The sequence below is a fragment of the Colletotrichum chrysophilum genome (assembly GCF_026319265.1).
Source record: "Colletotrichum chrysophilum strain AFK26 chromosome Unknown scaffold_32, whole genome shotgun sequence".
Lineage (NCBI taxonomy): Eukaryota > Fungi > Ascomycota > Sordariomycetes > Glomerellales > Glomerellaceae > Colletotrichum > Colletotrichum chrysophilum.
In genome coordinates, this window is record NW_026517319.1 from 138,230 (window position 1) to 158,948 (window position 20,719).

The window sequence follows — 20,719 nt, forward strand, 5'->3', positions numbered from 1 at the left end:
TGGAACATTTTGGTTGTGTTGACTTCGCTGTTCAACTTTCATGTTGACTTGATCTCATTCTCTTGGTAATCGAGAGCACCGCAGTGAAAGTTCAAGACTAACTGAACAATTGGCTTTTAAAGTGAGGTGGTTGGTGGCCATCGGCTTTTATATCCGCTTTGGTGGTGGGTATTCCGCGGGGAATGTTTCGTGTTGGCTGCGTAGCGTCAATGCCATCTTTAACCGGACCAACTCAACAAACAAAACCAAAACCCACGATGACCAGCAGGTCAGCGGGGGTTCGGAGACTCATCATTGGCGGTGTATCCAGGAAACTCTGGGGGGATACGCGGGGATGCTCGGGCTTGGCGGCATTCGGGGCAGTTGGCCATCCTTGGACGTCCGGCAAATGGGCGTCGTGCGTTAGCGTCCCCGTGGGAGCTGTTGCGGGCCACTACGGGCCATTTGCGGGGGCGGGGATGCAGTAGCTCCAGTAGCTCGACACAGGGCCGTTCCACCCAGCCCAGGGGCTGCTGCCGGGATAGCTCCCCAAAGCTCCCCAAACAGGGAAAATATCGCCGACACGCGCCCAACAAATCCAATCGGAAGACGCGAGACGGTGACATGATGTAAGGAAAAGCAAGACACCCCGACTGCGGACATCGTCCGATATAAATATCACGGCGGGCAATACCTCGAGCACTCGGACAGCTCAGTTCAACTTTCGTGAGCTCGATCGATACCCCTCCGCCTCTGCCTCCTCTTCACCTGTCAAACAACGACTTCCCATCACGTCCATACCTTACTTTACGACCTAACAGAGTCAGCAAAATGGGCAAGCCTATCGTTCTCCAGCTCGGCGACGACATCAAGTGGAACCATGACCTCTACAAGGACTTTGGCTCCAAGTTCGAGATCCGGCGCTCCTACAGCATGCCGCGCGCCGAGTTCATCCAGGCGCTGAAGGACAAGAAGTTCGGCGACTTCTTCGCCATCTACCGCCCATTCTGGAACACGGGAGGAGAGATGGGCAACTGGGACAAGGAGCTGATCTCGCTTCTACCCTCGTCATGCAAGGTCTACGCCAGTGCTGGAGCTGGGTTCGACTGGGTTGACACGGAGTCGCTGGCACAGCGGGGTAAGTCGCTCGGACGCTGCAACGAAGCCATCGATACTTTGTGCCAATTGCTGCGACTACGTTGTCGCCAAGCAGGACTAATCATTCTACAGGAGTGACTTATTGCAACGCCGCCGCGGCCTGCACGGAATCTGTCGCCGACGGCGCCATCTGGCTCCTCATCTCCATCTTCCGCCTCTTCTCGTGGTCATCCACCGCCGCGCGCTCAGGCGACCCCGACCAGTTCGTCGACGCCAACAAGAACCTCGCTGTCGTCTCGCGCAACCCCAATGGCTTCAGCCTGGGCATCATTGGCTTCGGCAAGATCGGGCGCAGAATTGCAGAGAAGGCTTACCGCTCCCACGACATGAAGATCCTGTACAACGACGTCGTCCGCATGCCTGCCGATCTCGAGAAGTCCACGGACGCGACATACTACAAGAACGTCGACGACCTGCTCGCCACCGCTGACTGCGTCTTGGTCGCGACGCCTTTCGCCGGCAAGACGCTCCTCGACGCCCAGGGAATCGCAAAGATGAAGAAGGGCGCCAAGGTCATCAACATTGCCCGCGGCAAGTTGATTGACGAGGATGCCCTCGTTGCTGCGTTGAAGAGCGGCCACCTGTCCGCCGCTGGACTTGACGTTCACTTCAACGAGCCCCATGTCAGCAAGGAGCTCATCAAGATGAGGAACGTCGAGGTTCTGTCGCACAATGCTGGAGCTTCACTAGATGCTCACATCGGCTTTGAGAGACTGGGCATGGAGAATATTCTGTCCTTCGAGAAGACGGGCAAGGCCATCACCCCGGTCAATGCCCACTTGATCAAGCAAAGCCGTCTGTGATGGGATGAGATGGATTGGGAAAAGCCGACATGAATCTGTATTTATAGCAGGGAAACTTTGGAGTTATGCGGTGGAAACTTGGACGAGGGAAATATCATGACCAAAAAAAGACAGTTTTACAGCCACCTTCTTTTGCACATTTACCGACGTGACTACTGTTAATTTCTCTTTCAACGCGCGTGCATGAGATGGGACTTCGTAGACAGCGCTGGATGGGAAAGGCAACCCTCAAAAGAGTCCGTAAGTAGGCTACAATAAACCTCGTGCATAGACTATAGATTTGCGGAAACGGAAGTCCCTGAGTGTTTCGTGCATAGCTCTTAGTGCTACAAGTTGCTTGCCTGTGTCAATTACACTGATTGAGTTGTTGAGGATGAAGAAATCAACATCCATGCTCTCATCGGCCAATCATGTACGAGTAAGGCTTTGGAACCATGTTTCTCAGACATCATTGTGCCTCTAAATTCATCCTAGCCGTCGTGACAGTTGACCGTTCGGTCCACACCCAACACCGAGAGCCGCTTAGACGACTACCAAGGATCGATTTGGCTCCCGCACTCCCACCGGTAACTTTGGCGGAACAAACTTTGCCACTAAGACGAAAGTGCTATCCAATCCTTGGCCTTGGTCCAAGGCATGTCGGACATGTCTCACGTAGCCAATGACGACGTGGCAATTGGATATTGACGATACAGGTTACGCAGCAAGCGGCATCTGATAGTCCTACTGTCCGAAGAGGGGCGGGATTTTCATGAAACTTTATTCCGACTGCTTACAAAATAGGTCCAACGTCTTGCAATCATTTCTTGTCGCGTTCCATTGGTTTGAAACCTACATTCCAGCTCTGTCCTGATACCTGCAACTTCCAATTTGAGGTGGTCTAATGCCATCCCTAGCTGAGCCCCGTCACCGGCGACTAACAGTCAATATAACAAGCACCCTGTAGCCCTCTTCCCATCCGCCTCGACGGGCTGTCTTCTCACGAAGCAAAATGGCTCTTCTCAGTCCGATCACGATGCTCGTTGCTCTTGTTATTCTCGGCATAGCCGTAACAGTTCGCGTGAGTCCAAAGATTTTTCCGTTGCTGGCCGCCAGCTGCCTGATGCTGATCTCGCGATTTAGCTTGCCGTGGCTGCTATATCCTCGCCTTTGAAGCACATACCTGGACCCTGGTATATCAACTTCACGCATTGGGTTCTGAAATATTACACCGTCGCGGGCCAGCGATGTTGTTGGACACCTAGCTTTTGGAGAGTCTTTCGAGCTGTTAGAGCTGGGCAAGGTACGTCTTGATATCTCGCATCATACTAAGAGCAAAAGGCTGATGATATCAATCATTAGAAGAACCGATTCGTCGAGGTTCTTCAGGCAGCAGCTGCTGCCAGTGCCCGACGCATCGAGCTGCCGTGGCTACACGCTTTCATCAGTCATCTCTCACGGCTTTCACCCAGGACAATGCAGCTGCTAACCAACACGAGAGGGGAGATGATCAGGTACGGCCAGAAAGCTGTCGAAAACCTGCGCCGAAATAAGGATAACAAGGCGAATCTGTTTGCTACGATCCTGGCTGAAAGCGAAACCAACGAAAAGTCTAAGCTTACTGACGACGTTATCCGGGTAGAAGCCTCTAACATGCTCATTGCTGGGTCAGATACGCTCTCGAACTCACTGACATACGTCGTCTGGGCGATTCTGAAGAGACCCGAGCTCCAACGGCGGCTCGAGGATGAAGTTGCAGCTTTGGACGATCATTTCGACGACGTTGTTCTGGAAAAGCTTCCATTACTGAATGCTGTCATCTACGAATCGATGCGTCTCTACGGCGCTGCATCGGGCAGTTTCCCTAGAGAGACACCGCCGTGCGGAGCTACCATTGGAGGTTACTTCATCCCTGGAGGTACGGAAGTAGCACTGCAGGCGTACACTATCCATCGCCTTTCCGAAGTGTTCTCAGACCCCTTGAAGTAAGTTCCGCATGCTCTGCTTCGTGACGTTGGTGACATCGTTTTGCTTATCTCCATTAGATTTGACGAGTCTCGGTTCATGCCCGGAGTTCCGGCCGAGCGGCAGAAGCAACTTTTCTCGGCATTTGGTCATGGGTCACGATCGTGCATTGGAATTCACCTGGCCTGGATGGAACTGAGGCTGGCCATCGCTCTGTTGTTCCGGAAGTGTCGGGGTCTGCGGCTTGCAGACGATATCACGGACGATATGATGCACATGGTGAGTTTTCTGGTTATAAAGCCAGCGGGAAACACATGCGATGTGACGTTATGCAAGAAGTAAGCAGGACCTCTTGGGAATCGTTAGAGTACAAGAGAAACTCTACAATCTGTGGCATCGTGAAAAACTGCGTAATTGACTCTCTGCCTTCCCTTCATGGCCACCTCGTTCTCGTCTTGTAGAGCCCAATGCCGATGACCATACGAAACTGGCTTTCTCTTGCTGGGCCAACCCCTTGTCTATTCTCTCCTTCAGTCTCCTTCAAAAACTATAGAGTCGCCTCTCTCTTCCGCCTTGTCCTTGTCGTTCGAGTAATATGGTTCCGATCATTTTGAGCGAGTGTCGTGAGAGACATTCTAACAGAGGCGTCGCGATTTGGTCGTGCGTAAGACCATTCCATTTTGGAAAGCAAATTTTCATGGTCGTAAATGAAAGCCGTGTGCATCATCACTTCCAAGCCTCTTGATGTAGTTTCGTTCTCTAGCTTTCCGACTGAAGATTTATGCGCCCGGACATGACCCGACCGGAAGACAGCGCGAGCGGAATGCCAAGATGATAGTCGATCTTTCAGGCCCTTGGAAAGCTGAGCATTGCTGTATCCTTGTCTGTACATGCGCGGAATAGATGTCAGGCTCGCCGGAAGCTGACAGACATATTGACTCATGTCGAATTGTCTCATTTTCACATCACTTGTCCCAACTATCCCGCATGCAAAGTATCAGCAATGCTGCAGGTCGCTATCTTAGACATTTAACGCACTCTCTTTGAGGGACTTCATTAGTCGCTAGATCAGCCCTCCGAATTTGCCGCGGCCTCATTGCCTACTTAGCCTCTTGACTCTAAAGTAGAATTCCACGGCATGGCAGCGCGACATCTGCCGCAATACAGTTGCATGCGTGAGTAGGTATTTCCTTGTTTCGCTCCTGCTGAAAGCTGAGAAGCACAATGACCCAGAACAATATTCAATCCTCAATTTGGTGAACAGCATCCGATTACCGCAGTACTTGGCTTTTCCCTTCGCATGGGCAACCCAGCATGGATAAGTAGCCGTTCCATCTGAGGCAAAACGGGTGTGACAGGTTCTAGAACCTGTAGAAAACCCGACTGTGCGGGGAGAACCTCTTAACCGAGCCTAATAAAGTGTGAGGTGAACAGGTGCTCCTAAAAGCATCAGTCCGCTCAAGTTGGACTTTCGTCGGGTTTACGATCAGAACATCTGTTCATGACTCATGTTCCCGCCAAGCTACAGAGTTTCAGGGACTATTCTTTTTTTTTCTTTCTTCGCTTGCTTTACTGTCTTGACTCGAGGAAGCTGAGCAATCTTCTCATTGGCCTCCACGCCGTTAGTGAAAGAAGGTTAGTGGTTGTTCATCTTGAAGTCCTCGAGAACCTTTCGTCTTTTTGGTTTAACCGCCAACACAGAAGGGCGAAGTATGGGAAAAACGTAAGTGCTTTCTATCTTTACATTTTGCGTGGTCGAATTGAAATTCCTTTGAGTGTGCTAAGTTTTCCTGTGATTCTGGACCCAGGACAAACAACCCAAGACAGCAGAGGGGCGGTACATGACGATTAAAACATCCAGCAGGTACATCGTGTTTCGCAAAACTTTTTTCATATATGCATACGTTAGTGGGCACTTTTGTCAACGTGGCTATTCTCGAGAAGGGAAGCATCACTGGTCTTCATTTTCTGAAGCACAGAACCCCCCAGACAGAACAACATGTTGTATCCTGAACCCCAGTGAACTTTAAACTTGAACATGTTAGGGGAATGTCCAGGATCAGTGCCGTGCGTAAGTACAAGTCATGTTGATTGGTACATCTTGTGACACTATACACCGGTAAGATACGTGTAAAAACATACAAAAGGCCGTGGGAAGCCTTAACCCACAGTTGCTTCTGATCATCAGCTTTCTATCCCATCACTACAGTCTTTCGTTCAGACCGAACTCACACTCACTGTCAATATTCAAAGGTCCTTCCGACTCAAAAAATAGTGTAAGCTACACGTCGGTCATTGGCTTGACTTGGTAACAAATGCTAATGTAAGAAACTCTTATAGCAACATGGTTCGCATCACCTCTGTCCCTGCAGTTCTCGCTGCTGTCACCTCGGCCTCAGCCCTGCGATGCAACATCCAAGTCCGCAACTCCGTCGGCGGAGTCGTTGGAAGCTCTTGTGTCGACGCAGGCGCCACTGGATCTGTTAAGAGCTCTCAGTCCGGCGCTACGATAAACTTCAAGACCTCCACCAGCTGTGGCGTTGATGCCACTGGTGGTCTTGGCCCCAACGAGTCTCTCTCCAACGGTGGCAACTGCTAAACGGTCTGCATCTCTCACGATTTACGCCCCATGCAATCTCAGAACGGCCTGCTAGGGTTTGAACTAAGGACACGCAATTATGCTAGGCACGTCAGCGGTACTGCAATAGACACATAGATCTTCGTCTTCACGTCATGCTTCCGCATAGTCTTCACTTCCTATGTTCATTTCTGTGAATTTTGGGCTCTTCTAATATGAAAAGGGTCGCTGGATGTCCGCATTTCCCTGGGAAACTTCTCTCGTTCTATCAAAGTAATATCAGGCATCGTAATGAGCCCAAAGCCAGAATTAAATCCATCATTCTGTCGTCACATGAGGGTTCAGATACAGGCAGGAGAGAAGGGGTTCACTTGACATCTATCTGTGAGGTAGCTTCCTAGATCATGTTGGTAGGCTTATTTCTACATCTGCAGATCTCGGAGATTGATAAGATAAGTCGACTTGGCAACTACTCAGATGAGAACTGTCGACAAGCCCATTGATATCGGGAGCAACGAACTGTCAAACTTGACAATACGTCCTGCAACGTTGCGAGATAGCATAGATACAATCGTCGAGCTATCTCATGCGCCAAGTCGGTAGATAGTCTCCAACGGTCATGTTCATCCGAGAGTCTTGTCTCCTGTGCCCTTATCATAGGCTGTTGGTTTAAACCCCAACAGGACTCGCCCGCATCCCGCATTTTGAGCTCGACATACCCCACTTACATTGCGTCTTGATAACGCCATCAGATAATGCATGCCTTATTCGTTGCGGCAAGATCCCTCCGCATCCCATGCTATTCCCGCGGTTTGCTCGGTAGATTGTGAGGTAAATAGCCGATGCGAGAAAGACCAATATGGACCTCGAGGTCGGGGCGAGTGCGACGCAGAATATCGCCAACTTCGCTATTGGCCCAGCCACTAGCTCGTCCAACATTCCCAGCAAGCCGTTCCGGGGTTCTTCGCGGGATTGAACGTTGACCAATGATTGCCTTGTCATTTCCCCTGCCATAAGATGATAAGCTATTCCCATCTTGAAGAAGAAACTGCATTATCGGGGTGGCAACGCAGCTCCTTTCACAGCACATCACGAAGATCCGCAATTGCATGCTGTTAGTGCCCGGAAGACCTGTGGTTAGTTTCTTTATATTGAATGCCATGGCGTCCTTCCCAAGTGTCTGCTCTCGTAGCGCGTATTTGGCAATAACGCAGCCATGTCTCAATTACGGGATGAGAAGGCTACGCTGAACGATTCCAAAGCCCCTAGTGTGGCTGTTGATCCTGTGCTTGATACAACGGAGAAGCTCTTTCTCGGTGGGCTAGATGACAGTCCAGACGGTACAAAGCGGGGATCGACTGATGATTCGGAGCCGGAATATGACTTTAAATCCGAAGAGTTCGCAAATATTCCAGAGCTTGTTCGGACCGTCGTGGGCTTCGAAGATGACCCGTCCTTGCCCGTCATAACCTTTCGATCCATTCTACTCTCGACCGTCTTTTGTACGATTGGCAGCACTGTTTCTCAACTCTCATAGTAAGACTACATCTCTATATCACTGATCTAGCAAGGAAACTGAATAATCAATAGCTTCCGAACAACTACTGCGCCGTTCCCAGTCTTCTTCGTTATCTTGGCATCAGCCCCTCTTGGAAGGCTACTTGCCAGAATACTGCCAGCTTATACCGTGCCATTGGGCCGCTTTTCTTTCTCCCTGAACCCTGGGCCATTTTCTATCAAAGAGCATGCAATCATTGGAATTGCGGCAAATGCTGGCAGTCAAGGCCAGTGGGCAAGTTAGTGCAGTCCACCCCTTAAGCTATTACTTGCACTGACCTGATCCAGCTTACCTGCCCACGAATGCGGCTTTATACTACGGCATCACAATAAATCCAGCCATAGCTTTGTTCTTCGGATGGGTCAGTTCCATCAGCCTATTTTGGTGTCCCACTAGCTGATCTTGGTAGGGTGCATCGCTTCTCGGATTTGCCTTCGCAGCAATGGGTAAGGCTCTAGAACTTAGCCTCAAAGAGAACCTTCTAACTCCACCAAGTTCGAAAGATTTTGATTGATGATCCGGAGTTCATCTTCCCACTTTCTCTGCAGCAAGTCACGCTCTACAGAAGCATGCAAGGCAAAAGCGAGCTTCACAAAAGCGTTTCTCAGAAGCAGATGAAGGTAAACAACTTGTCCCCCGTACATCCTGGAAATGGCTGACGTTCTTGTTTAGGTGTTCTGGTGGATTTTGCTGGGGACATTTGTCTGGCAGTTCCTACCTGAGTATATATTCCCCTTCGTTGCCGCACTTGCGCCTCTTTGCTGGTTCGCTAGCCGCAACCATGTGGTCAACTTTCTCGGTGCTGGCAGAGGAGGTGTCGGACTTCTCAACATCACACTCAACTGGTCCAACATCACATCTACGGTCATCACCTACCCTTACAGCGTTCAGGTTACCATTTTCGTTGGTTTTGTTATCACGGTAAGCTAAAGGTCCCTACCTGGGCTTCACGATACTAAGAGAAAAATTTCATTAGACTTGGATCTTGATCCCAGTTGCGTACTTCGGGAACCTATGGGGGTCCCCTACGTACAACATCATGTCCAATGGCGTATTCCAGAAGAATGGATCAGATTATCCATTTGAGTCTTTGAGTAATAATACTCTTTCCCAACTGGTTATTGATGACTAATTAGCCCAGTCTACACTGACTCGAGCGGGAACCAACATGTCAATGAGACAAGGTACCACGAAGTTGGCCTTGCCTACTCAGGCGCTCAATACACGTGGGAGATTTTCATGGTAAGTGGAACACACCAAAGCCATCTACTGGGTACGGATATCCAATTTCTAATGCTTTTTCATACAGTGGTATGCATCATACATCTCCTCGTTTGTCTGGTGTGGCTTGTTCTTGGGTCCCAAGATTGTCAAGATTTGGAAAGCCAGGAAGGATAAAGGAGAATACCATCAGGATCGTTTGAGGTAAGCAATCACCTAAGATGCTAGGGTAAGACTTTTCCTGACTCGAACAGCCGCATCATCCAACAGTACCCCGGTCTCACTTTGTGGTAAGCTCCATTGGAGATTCGAAGCGCACAGCGCTCTGACTTGTTCTAGGGAATGGGGTCTTCTCACAGCGATACCCGTTGGAATTCTTCTCATCATCGTCGCCACAAAGTCTATCTGGTTGCCGACCTGGACCTACTTCGTCGCACTGGGATTTGGTGCCGCAGCCATGTTACCTATGAGTTTGGTCTACGCCATGTCGGGTTATTCGATCAAGGTTGGCTTTTTTAATGAGCTCATATATGGATGTAAGTGCCTAACCTCTACCTATCATGACCAGTAGAAGCTAATAGTCGTCTTCAGACATGATAGACGCCCGTGGATCGTCTCGCCATCCCCTTGGTCAGCTTGCTTACCGCATCATTTCCGGCAACGTTTGGTATGATGCTCGAATTGTTCTTGAGGACCAAAAGGTGAGGCACGATCTCTGTCCTCGGCATGTACAGCAAGACTCATAATCAACAGATTGGCCACTATCTCCATTTACCCCCTAGGGATGTGATTGGCATCCAAATCATCGCAAACATGCTCGCTCTCCCTGTCAACTACGGCGTCATGCGATGGGTCATCGCCTCAAAGTTCGACTACGTCAGTGGTCGCGTCCCCGATCCTGCGGGGCAGTGGACGGGACAAGAGTTCAAGAGCTACAACACAGCTGGAATTCAATACGCCCTGGTCGGTCCAAAGAAACTCTTCGCATCATCTTTCTTCAAGCCAGTTTTATATGGGTTCCCCGCAGGCGCAGTAGCTCCCATAATTATCTGGCTCCTCCACAAGAAATTCCCTAAAGCAAGATTTGATCTTTGGAACTCGACCATCTTCTTCGCCAGCGCCGCCACCTTCCACGGAAATCTCAGCACCGGACCTTTCACGACTTTCCTGGTTGGAACGTTCTTCAATTTCTATCTGTACCGGTACAGACGCAAGTTTTGGAACAAGTGGGCTTACATCAGTGGTGCCGCACTGGACACTGGATTTAACGCCAATCTACTGTTCATCTTCATCTTCCTCGGAACGACGGGAGCTGTGATGGTGAATTGGTGGGGTAATAATGCAGACAATATTGAACGCTGCTTCGCCTTGAAGAATTAGAGAGGTTAGCTTCACACAAAGCCTACCTAACTGCTTACCAACAGGTTGAAGACATCACTGAGGTCAAAATTGACGGGGTTGAACATACCCATAGGATCATTAGTACGTCGCATGAAAGTAGACAGTATGAGATTCACCATTGAGTGCAACGAAATCATCTCGACATCGCAAAATCGATGTTTTATCTAGTAACCGCCTATTTTTCTTGTCCCAAGCGACTACTTCTCCTGTGGCTAGACTCTACCTTACCGTTGTCGTCGTTATTACTTCTCGTCGTCGTCGCCGCCGCTGTCACTACTATCGTCTCAAATGGGAGGAATGATGGGAAATTAGGCGGTCTCTTCATCTATATGATTTGAATCTCGACCAATCGTTTCTCCCCGTTGTCCAACCACCCTCTTGCTTCACCACGCATGAGACCTTCCACGAAACACTGGCTCACGAAGATCGAGTCCCCTTTCCTGAGTGCTTTCAGTGTAGCCGTCCCGAAGAGTCCTCTCTCGGTAGTAAATACAGGATATACGATGCCCACATGCTTATCCAAGGATTCTACGAACGCCTTAGGATTCTTGCACATCCCCACATCCTCAACACGGCGAAAGAAACTCTTGAAATCGCAACCCCTGGTCTCCAATGAGCGGCAGCCTGCTTTCGGAACTGATTCAAGTCGTTCAAGTTGGCGTGGTTCAGGACTGGGCCCCAGCCGCGCTCCTTCATTACGATGATATTCGGATCGTTGCTATCCAAGCTGTCGAGCCATGGAATGTCAAGGACCGTTGTTCCCGTATGGCAATCGTAGATCGCTGCTCGATGTAGGGTTTTGATGATCGCCTCTTTCGCGTTTTGTGGCAATTTCGTGCAAGCTGGCTGGACAGCATCTTCCAAGACTGAAAGTCCTCCACTTGCCCATCCTAAATGAGGTGCCGTTCCGTCCACCACGTCAACTTGGAATCCTTTCGCCACTAGTACCCTCCCGTCATTCTCCAATCTGTATTCTGCTTCTTGACCCCAGCTAGCATCGCAGTCAGTGCCCCAGAGATAGGGATCCCACGAAGAAGTCAGATCAGGTACCCAAGACGAAAGTTCCAGATCAGAGTCTGTTGTACCAGTAAGGATGATGTCGAAAGACTTGAAGCCGGAAACAAGTGCTCTAGCAAAGTCACAGAACACCTCGGATACATCTTTTGTATAATCTGGCTCGACATGTTTCGTCACATACTCGGGTATCATCCCCATCAAGCCGTAAAGCCGGTCTCGCAGGTCAAGTGAGCCAGCGAGACGTCCAACCATTAGGAGTAGCCCCAGATCGTCTTGGTCCTTTCTCTTCTCTTCTGAAGTCTGCGCACGACCACGACGGACGCGCTCTTGATTGGCTTCGACCAACTCAACGAGCTTAAACACCCGCCACACCTTCTCTCGAGCCCTTACGGCACCACGGATGTTGGTTGCGCGCTGCAGGAAGTTCTTCAACGGGATCAACCCCATCCGGAACGTCCCAAAGAGAATTGAGGGATTGAACGGCCCAAGGCACTTTTCTTGGATAACCCATACTCGAGTCCAATATTGTGCGCTAACGACAATGTCAATCGAATTCCTAATGGTCTCCTTCTTTATCGGATCGACGAGCACTTTCTCAAGTGCCTCAGAAGCTGTTTGATCGTCTTTGCACTTGATGATGCACTCATGCAGCAGTGCAACATCGTGGATGGCGTCGTCTGGAACCTTGCCGAGCCAGATCGATACGATCAGAGCCTTGCCATAAATCATGCGCATTCGCTTGACTTGACGATTGCGCTCAGCCAAGTCTTTCTGGTTGATGCAAATGGCATCGACCCAAATCTTCAAGCCACCAACATAATCCGGATCCGAAGGCAAGGCCCTCAGCGCCACCTCAAGATTCTGGCCCACGAGAATGACTCGACCATCCATGATGATGGGCACTTTGACAGTCTGATCGCCCCAAGCATAGCTGAGTGCTCCGTAGTCGCCCCATGCAAAGCGATGGTACCTCTGATGCGACCGGTCTCTTTCAGCCGGCGAGCTTGCCCTCGTGGGACTCAGTGAGCGATATCGCTCGTTTGAAAATTGACGCCAGCCCTCATCGCTATTGCGCCTGGAAAGTGATCTTATTGAAGAGTTTGATTCAAACAGGCGGTAATCTGATAGATGAGCGTCGAGAGAGACGTGCTGCAGCGTACAGTGAACGAGACCATGCCATTCCGGAGGCTCGTCACGTAACTTGGCGAGTGGTGGTAGTTCAATTGTCTGTAAGTTGAGAACGCGAATCTCGTTGCGGCTTTCGTTGAGTGGGGAGTAAGGGAAACCCGCTACATTGGTCCGTTGATGTGATGCCATGGTATTGAATGTTGGCGAGGAAAACCTGAGTTTTGGAGGCTCCAGAGAATTAGCCCAAATAATCCGATGCGGCACATGAGGTATTTAGCCTTGGCGTGTGTCGCACGAAGATGTGGCATGGGGACGGGTACGGTATTCCTCGATTCAGCCCAGCTGACGCTGCCTACAGATAACCGGGGGTTTGGCACAGCCCCCAAACGAACATGAGGGGCTGGCCAGGGTCATCATTGGTTCTTCGCCAAAGTCCTAACGCAGGTCGGTTATGAGTCCGTAGCTTTTTACACTTGGATTGGAAAGGTGTGGTCACCATTCTCACGGGATTAAGGCCGATCCCCACGCCACGATACAAGGACTCTGGCGCATTCGCTTTTGAGCGTTGATATTCTGAACCACAAATCACCAAATTGCTCCTTCTTTAAAGATACTTGTTGTTGAACTTCATTTGCCGCTCGACAATTGACTTGCCTTTGGCCAAGCTACATGCCTCGGATATAGGGTAGATGCTGATGCGGCAGCGGCACACTCTGTCTCATTCAGTTGAGCATCGGAGTCGGCTCCGATATGTGGGGCCGGCCTTTCGGGGCACACAAAGACCATCCCAGCGGCCCTCCCCGGTGTTAAGTGGTGATAATTGTGCTTGATTAATCTAAGTCTAACTGTGCCCTGTGGTGTGCATCTATAGCCTTCTGGCCGCTTAGCTAATTAGTGGGTTGGGGTGGTTGTAGTGCTGCTGCCTCCACACCGGAGACCCTGTATACGAATGTCAGGGTAAAGGGGGGAGACTACTCTACACTCTTCTGGTCAAACAGTGGTGTTTCCTTGAGTTATGAGCCTGGGCTCCGCCAAAGTCCCGGCAAAGTGCGCGGAACAGCACCAACATTAAGCGCTGATCAACTCTGGCGCTTAACCACCCCTGCTTGCAGTTGCATTGCTTCAACCACCCCACGGCACAGCCATACGTTCTGACGAAGCGCCTTGGAGGACTCCAACATTGTTGGTGCTATGTATCAACGGCGCCACCCGCGCGGCCCGTCCCCTCGATGGTTTACTCTTCATCTTTCTTCACTCATCATCGTCGCACAGTTCCAAGCCATTGTATCACGCGACTTCTCCGGCCAAGTAGCAAAAGTTTGAAAGATCAATTGCATGGATGAAAATCGGCCAATCCGTCTCCTTTCTCTCGGTAAGCCGTTCGCAACTTACCTCGCTGGCGTCATGACTGACCATGCACGATACCAGATGGAGGTGGCATTCGAGGTGTATCCTCTATCCTGATCCTCAAAGAGGTGATGCGCCAGGTCAACATAGACAGGAAGCCAGAAGACCACCTTCAACCATGGCAGGTCTTCGATCTCATCGGAGGCACGAGCACTGGAGGGTCAGTAGTAGAGAATCAACCCCAACTGGTCTCCTCATTCTGATCTCCGCTTCAGCATCATTGCTCTCATGCTCGGTTGTCTCAGAATGTCAGTCGACGAGTGCCATGACGTTTACATGAAGTTGTCGAAGACAATATTCAAGCCAAAACGTTGGAAATGCAACGTATTCAGTAGAAGCATCGACCTCATATCCGCCAACGAGCGGTACGACTCAGCCAAGATGGAAGAGCTGGTTAAACAAATCATCAAAGAGCGAACGGGCTCCCGCAACACCATGCTGCAGGACCCCTTACAAGGATCATCATGTAGAGTGCAAGTCTCCCCTAGCCCAAATCGAAATGGGATTATGTCTAATTACATTTGCTAGATTCGTTGCGACGGTTCGCGCAGACGACGAGGAACTCCTCCTACTGCGGTCTTACATCAATAAGCAACAGCCAGATGTGCACTCTGCAAAGTTTGAGATGTGGGAGGCTCTCCGTGCAACCTCCGCCGCAAGCACTTACTTCAAAGAATACCGGCGCGGCAATGAGGGCTATGTCGACGGTGCCTTCAAGAGCAACAACCCCATCTTCGAGGTCCACCACGAAGCCACCGACCTTTGGCCTGGACGAGACATGTTCCTCGTGAGCATCGGCACAGGGACGAAACCAAGCACACCGCTTGGCGGTCATGTCGTCAAGCTCGTTAGGTCTATGAAAAAGCTCGCAACAGCGACGGAGGGGTCTTGGATCAGGTTCCACCGCACGCATAAGCAATTAGCGGAGGATCATCGTCTTTTCCGGTTTAGTGCCCCAGGGATCGGAGAGGTCGATTTGGGAAACTACAAAATGATTGGAAACGTGGCGATGAGAACCGAAACGTATCTTCGAGATACAACTACTGCTCGGGATATCGCACAGTGTTCAAAGGAAATGCTGGCGATTCAGACACAGGAGTATACTACTGTTCACAAGCTGAAGGATAGCGAAAGAGGTGCGTTCCGCTTGGAAAGTGCTACACCCATGAGTTAACGTATTTGCAGATTGCCTCAAGCTCTTGTCTGGCGCAGGAGGGGCTTACGAGAGCCAGAGGTTAAGCATCGAGACGCCAGTCCAAGGAACTTGCCATTGGCTTCTAAACCACGAAACTTTCACAAGTTGGCTGAGAGATGCTTCTTCCGCCTTACTCTGGGTGACGGCGAATCCTGGTTGCGGCAAGACAGTCTTGTCTCGGTTCCTCGTGGATATCCTCTCCAGACAGGCCTCTGAAGCCACCGTCTGCTACTTCTTCTTCAAGGCTGGCGAAGAGGGCCGACACCACTCACATCAAGCCCTTTGCGCCATATTGCACCAAGTCTTCAAGGAGCACGCCAAGGCTCTCAATTTCGCAATGAAGGAGTACTCATCGAGCGACAGCAAGAACTTTACACAGAATATCGAGAAGTTGTGGGATATCCTATGCGAGACGTCTGATTCGCTACCGAATAGACAGATCATCGTAATCATTGACGCCCTAGATGAATGCAGCGAGGTGACAAGAAACAGATTCATTGACTTCCTCGTGAGCACTTTTCCTCAAATGGTCGGTAGTCGGAAGTTGCTTGGGCGCCTCAAAATCATTGTAACGAGTCGTCCGTGGCCGAGTATCGAGACCCGCTTTCGCTACCTGAGCTGTGTTCGTCTCCGTGGCGAAAACGAGACGTCTTCGCTGTCAAAAGACATCGAAAAAATGGTCCAAGCAAAGGTCAGCAAGTTGAGGATAGAAGGCACGATAACACCGGAGGCCTGTTCTATCCTGGAAACCACGCTCGCTCAGGGGGCAGATCGCACTTTCTTATGGGCGTCTCTGGTTCTAGAGACCATCTCCAAGCTTCCGTCACGAAAGCTCAGTGCAGTCAAGAGCACCTTGGCGGACACCCCCGCCGACTTGGACCAACTCTACGAAACCGCCTTATTAGATGTCGAGGATCATGTGGCTGTCACTAGGATGCTACAGATTATCCTCGCCGCGACACGTCCGCTCACACTGGACGAAATCAACATGGCCATGTGCATCAGCTCAACCCACCGTACCGTTCAAGATCTTTTACAAGATCTAGAGCCGGATATGGAATACACAGTGAAGCAGCTTGGGGGGTTCTTTGTCAGGATCATCAACTCGACGGTTCACCTTGTTCACCAAACCGCTCGAGACTTCCTGTTGGTGACGACATCAATGAAGTCAACAGCATGGACGCACAGTTTGAAGCTCTCTGATTGCCATTCAACTATGACCCATTCAACGATCCAGTATCTTCTTTTGGACGGCTGGCCGGCACGACAGAAGATTCCTGACAATGGTGGAGAGGTTGATGAGTCTGATATTCAACTGCTCAAATCCCTCCCCAAGGTCGCTGCTGGCTTCTACAAGTACGCTGCGAGAAACTGGGCGATCCACACGCACCGGCAGTCAGATAACCAAGAAATCGATGCCTCTCTGAGCAAGCAGATATCAAGTCTGTGTGATATGAGCAGCGCTAGCTTTCACAATTGGTGGTATCTGATGGCAGGAGAAAAATATTTCATCGGGCATGGAATAAAAGGCTTTGTTTATGAAACATCGCCTCAAGGTCGATATCCGCTGCATTTCTCAGCAAGCCACGGATATTGGGCTGTGATGAAAGGCTTGATCGACTCCAAATCCTGTTCGGTAACATCTCTTACAGCCAAAGGCGTGGACTGTTTATACGCAGCCTCAAAAGCAGGGAAAATCGGCTGTGTCAAATGGTTGTTGCGCAATTTCGACCCCTCGTGTCTACAGGTAGGTATGGCTCTGCAGGCGGCAGCCCCGCTCGAGATCGTCACGGCTTTGGTGGAGACTGGCGTCGACTTGAGGCAGAGATACTTGTGTCCCACCAATGGTGAGATGGATGTCAGATCTGTTCTTTACTCGGCTCTTCGGTGGGGAGGTATGCCAAAACTCGAGTACTTGGTGAACATGGGGGCTGGTTGTTTAAAAGAGACAATCTTGGGTGCGGCACTCGAGGGACAGGTGGACTATTTGAAGGTTCTTCTGGCAGCCCCGGACGAAAGAAGCTCCGAAGAAAGGTTTCTCGATCTCCAAGCTGTGCTGAAGGCCGCGACTGAGAGGGGCGCGGTTTATGCCAGAAGATTCCTCATGGATTTCGGTGTACAGGAACCGGAGGGTACTGACATATCTGCGGGTCTAGCTTTTGCTGTGATGCACGGCTGCAATCCGGAGGACGTGCTGGCACTATTCGAGGATGGTGCCAGGGACATCAACGGCGCAGCTTTGTTATCAAGGGCAGCTTTTGGGGAGATGGGAGGTATCCAAACATTGTTTTCGGTGTTTGAATATCCGGTCGAAATTTTGAACGCGGCCCTAACAACATTTTTCACCACGAATTTGGACGACGAGACGAAGGATTTCTTGCTCAAGACGATTGAGAGATCCCTTTCGTCGTCCAGTCACAACAGGAGAGTCTCAAATGGCTTTGTCATCCAGCCTCTCATTGGCCAAAACTATGAGACCAACGTTGTATTTCTGAAAACGTTATCGGGCAAAGGTGCTCGAATGCCACCCGCGATGTTCCATCAGATTTTGTGCTGGACGATTGCTATGGATGAGCAACTTGCAGCTTTCCTTCTACAGACCCGCCGCTCATTGCAGGATGATGGCGACATGTTCGGGGCATGCGAATACCTCGCGCTGGCATGTCTCTGGGGCCGCCCAACGATCATCAGGCACCTCAGTGGGAGAGACACTGGTCAGGATGTGACAGGCATTTCATACGACTTACTCCTCCGCGCCGTTACTGTATCCGGAAACGCAGAGGCTCTTGACGCCCTGCTCGACAACAGGTGCATTGACTCTGGAAAAGGTGCTGCAGATAAATTTGCCGGCAAGGAGTTTTTAGATCAATGGGCTGTAGTTAAAAAGGTGTTAGGGCTCAAGGATTCAGCGGCATCTCCGCTTGACCTCGCCGCCAGGCTCGGATATCAAGATGTGATGGCTAAGTTGTTGTCGGCAAAGATGGTGGTGCGAAGTCGGACAGCGGCTTAAGCATGGCACGCGGCATTGTGTGTTGGTTCGGTTTGGCATGTTATTATGAGAAGGGCACTGTGTGTTGGTTCGACAGGAATGCTTTTATTGGACCTCAATGTTGGCGCACGTAGGATTTTCCAGCCCTACAGATTGTCCGGGTAGATGCAGACATGGGTCTGTGAATTTGGAATATTCCCTGAAAATGCTGACGAATTCTGTTCAGGGTGACACGAAAGCCAGCTGAGTGAAAGCTCCGAGACGGGCTGACTTATTAACAAGGCGATTGTAAGAGTGAGGTGAGTCGGCATTTGAAGATGTGAAATCAGATCAAGACCGAGCTCCGCGAATGATCGCCGACCGAGAGCCGTTGAGGGAAAGAGTGGGTACCGTGACAGCCCCCCGGAAACCTCAGCTGTGGTATCGGAATGCACAGACGCACAGACGGAGGTACACCTGATGCCATATGAATTACTCGCAGAAAGCAAGTATCCTTGCCTTGTGCGCCACTCCCATGGCGTCCCTCTCGCGTCATCGATACCCTGAGGTCCTGACAAATCAACACGGGAATTTACTAGCAGCGCCCATGTCACTTTACTGATTCTGCGCTGTGGGCAGCTACTTAGCACATTATTAACGACATCCACATTGAGCCTTTCCGAGCGAATTCTTGCCTGCTGCCGCTGCTGCTGGTTCTCAGACGCCCTTTGCCTGCCCAACCACACCTCTGAGCCTCTAAGCAGCCTTGCTCTTTCCCCCTCCCCCTCCTCACTATTTAGTCCGATTTCCTCCCGCGTCACCGCCGCGTACCCCTCCTTCCATCCCACATGTCTTTCAGACTCTTCCGCCCAGCTCAACGCATCGCGAAAACCTCACTACCTTTCACCTACCGAAACTTCCACGCATCTTCGCCCAACATGGTTGTCCACAACGTCAAGAGGTAAGATTCCTTGTCGTCCCCTTTGGCGTTCGGCCCAGCACTAGATATCCCCTCAGTAGCTGGCGGGCCGCTGTCAACGGCGATTGCTAACATCGAATCCCCTTCCAGCAAGGAGGAGTTTGCCGAGACCCTCGAGAAGCACAAGCTCGTTATCCTCGACGCCTTCGCTACGTGGTGCGGTCCCTGCAAGGCCATCGCTCCCATCCTGGCAAAGTGAGTTGGTTCCTCCCTTCTGCTCGTCCACGCGCCTACAAGGCCTCGTGCCATTCGGTGCACATACGCTAATATGTCTGTGTATCACAGCCTGTCCAACACCAAGGAGCACGAAGGTCTTCGCTTCGTGAAGATCGACGTCGACGAGGTCCCCGACCTGAGCCAGGACCTTGGCATCCGCGCCATGCCCACTTTCCTTATCTTCAAGAACGGCGAGAAGGTCGAGGAGGTCGTTGGTGCCAACCCCAACGCCCTCACTGCCGCCGTCAAGAAGTTCGCTGCTGAGTTCCCCCCCGTCGCTGCGACGGAGGAGAAGGCCGAGTAAATATACCAACATGCAATTCGGTTTTTGGATGGAGGAAGGCATTAAAAATAGCCAACACGATGGGGCTCCACGCTGAGCGCGTCATGGCAATAGATACCACACCACAATAAACATGCCCGTTACCTAAGTTCCCACTTTCCAGGCCGAGATGATAATGATGCTTGGTACACGTTTGGTCATGTAGAGAATACCAATCGTGCGTACAGCTTCAGAACGCAGGCTAAGGCACTGATAGAGTCTCGGTGTATGCTTTGAGTTGTGAGCTCAATGACAAATCGGCTGACACGACTTGCGAATTACTGATTCTAGTACGAGCTACCAAGCTTGGCAGGTAAATCGGGACGTACCATCGATTGCAGTACATGGCTCGATACAGCAAGTATCCCTTAAGCACTAGTACACATCTTGAATTCTGCGATGAATTGGAGTTGTTAATCTAAAGGCAACCAAACGACGAGCAGAAGCGCTGGTGGCTCTCGATTTATGTACACTTGGCTTACCTGAGCCAATGACCTCATCTGACCGCAGATAGCCCACGCCTTTGATTGACAGGGATTGGCTTAATTCAACGAGTCCAAACCATGTCACCGCAAGGCGTTGACAATGGCGCCAGCGCAGGCCGAAAGAGAGACAACAACGGCCTTTATCAGGGTCGGGCGGGCTCAGTTCCGCTGCTGGGCCGGGGGTGAGTCAATTCCAATGGCCGTTTTGGCGTTGGGCCCCGCGCCGGTTTTCGCCCCGGTACCGCGGGGCTGCTTGCCCGCGGGAAGGGACGCCCCAGCCTCCAGACACCCTGCGCAACCGATTTCGATAAACATGGCACGATGGTGCATGCAGCAAATCACGCAAAGGCGTAGCTATTG

The 20,719-nt window shown here is 50.9% G+C and overlaps 6 protein-coding genes across 6 annotated transcripts; 5 read left to right on the top strand and 1 right to left on the bottom strand.

The window, feature by feature from the left end:
* Positions 1-810: 810 nt before the first annotated feature.
* On the top strand, positions 811-1,940 carry COL26b_004995 (uncharacterized protein; the record flags this gene model as incomplete). Its single annotated transcript, XM_053177852.1, has 2 exons — positions 811-1,117; positions 1,210-1,940. 2 exons carry the CDS (start codon positions 811-813, stop codon positions 1,938-1,940), a joined length of 1,038 nt encoding a protein of 345 aa, XP_053038161.1.
* A 1,455-nt stretch (positions 1,941-3,395) lies between these two features.
* COL26b_004996 (uncharacterized protein) lies at positions 3,396-3,908 on the top strand (the record flags this gene model as incomplete). Its single annotated transcript, XM_053177853.1, has 1 exon — positions 3,396-3,908. The coding sequence occupies one exon, from the start codon at positions 3,396-3,398 to the stop codon at positions 3,906-3,908; it is 513 nt and encodes a 170-aa protein (XP_053038162.1).
* Positions 3,909-8,462: 4,554 nt separating this feature from the next.
* COL26b_004997 (uncharacterized protein) lies at positions 8,463-10,621 on the top strand (the record flags this gene model as incomplete). The annotated part of the gene is made up of 10 exons (XM_053177854.1): positions 8,463-8,466; positions 8,516-8,640; positions 8,693-8,941; positions 8,997-9,114; positions 9,162-9,262; positions 9,330-9,445; positions 9,496-9,531; positions 9,581-9,777; positions 9,842-9,942; positions 9,995-10,621. The coding sequence occupies 10 exons, from the start codon at positions 8,463-8,465 to the stop codon at positions 10,619-10,621; spliced, it is 1,674 nt and encodes a 557-aa protein (XP_053038163.1).
* A 976-nt stretch (positions 10,622-11,597) lies between these two features.
* Positions 11,598-12,550, bottom strand: COL26b_004998 (uncharacterized protein; the record flags this gene model as incomplete). The annotated part of the gene is made up of 2 exons (XM_053177855.1): positions 11,598-11,609; positions 11,693-12,550. 2 exons carry the CDS (start codon positions 12,548-12,550, stop codon positions 11,598-11,600), a joined length of 870 nt encoding a protein of 289 aa, XP_053038164.1.
* A 1,890-nt stretch (positions 12,551-14,440) lies between these two features.
* COL26b_004999 (uncharacterized protein) lies at positions 14,441-17,140 on the top strand (the record flags this gene model as incomplete). Its single annotated transcript, XM_053177856.1, has 4 exons — positions 14,441-14,660; positions 14,746-15,330; positions 15,380-16,745; positions 17,137-17,140. The coding sequence occupies 4 exons, from the start codon at positions 14,441-14,443 to the stop codon at positions 17,138-17,140; spliced, it is 2,175 nt and encodes a 724-aa protein (XP_053038165.1).
* Positions 17,141-19,295: 2,155 nt separating this feature from the next.
* COL26b_005000 (uncharacterized protein) lies at positions 19,296-19,856 on the top strand (the record flags this gene model as incomplete). Its single annotated transcript, XM_053177857.1, has 3 exons — positions 19,296-19,318; positions 19,427-19,531; positions 19,622-19,856. 3 exons carry the CDS (start codon positions 19,296-19,298, stop codon positions 19,854-19,856), a joined length of 363 nt encoding a protein of 120 aa, XP_053038166.1.
* Positions 19,857-20,719: the final 863 nt, after the last annotated feature.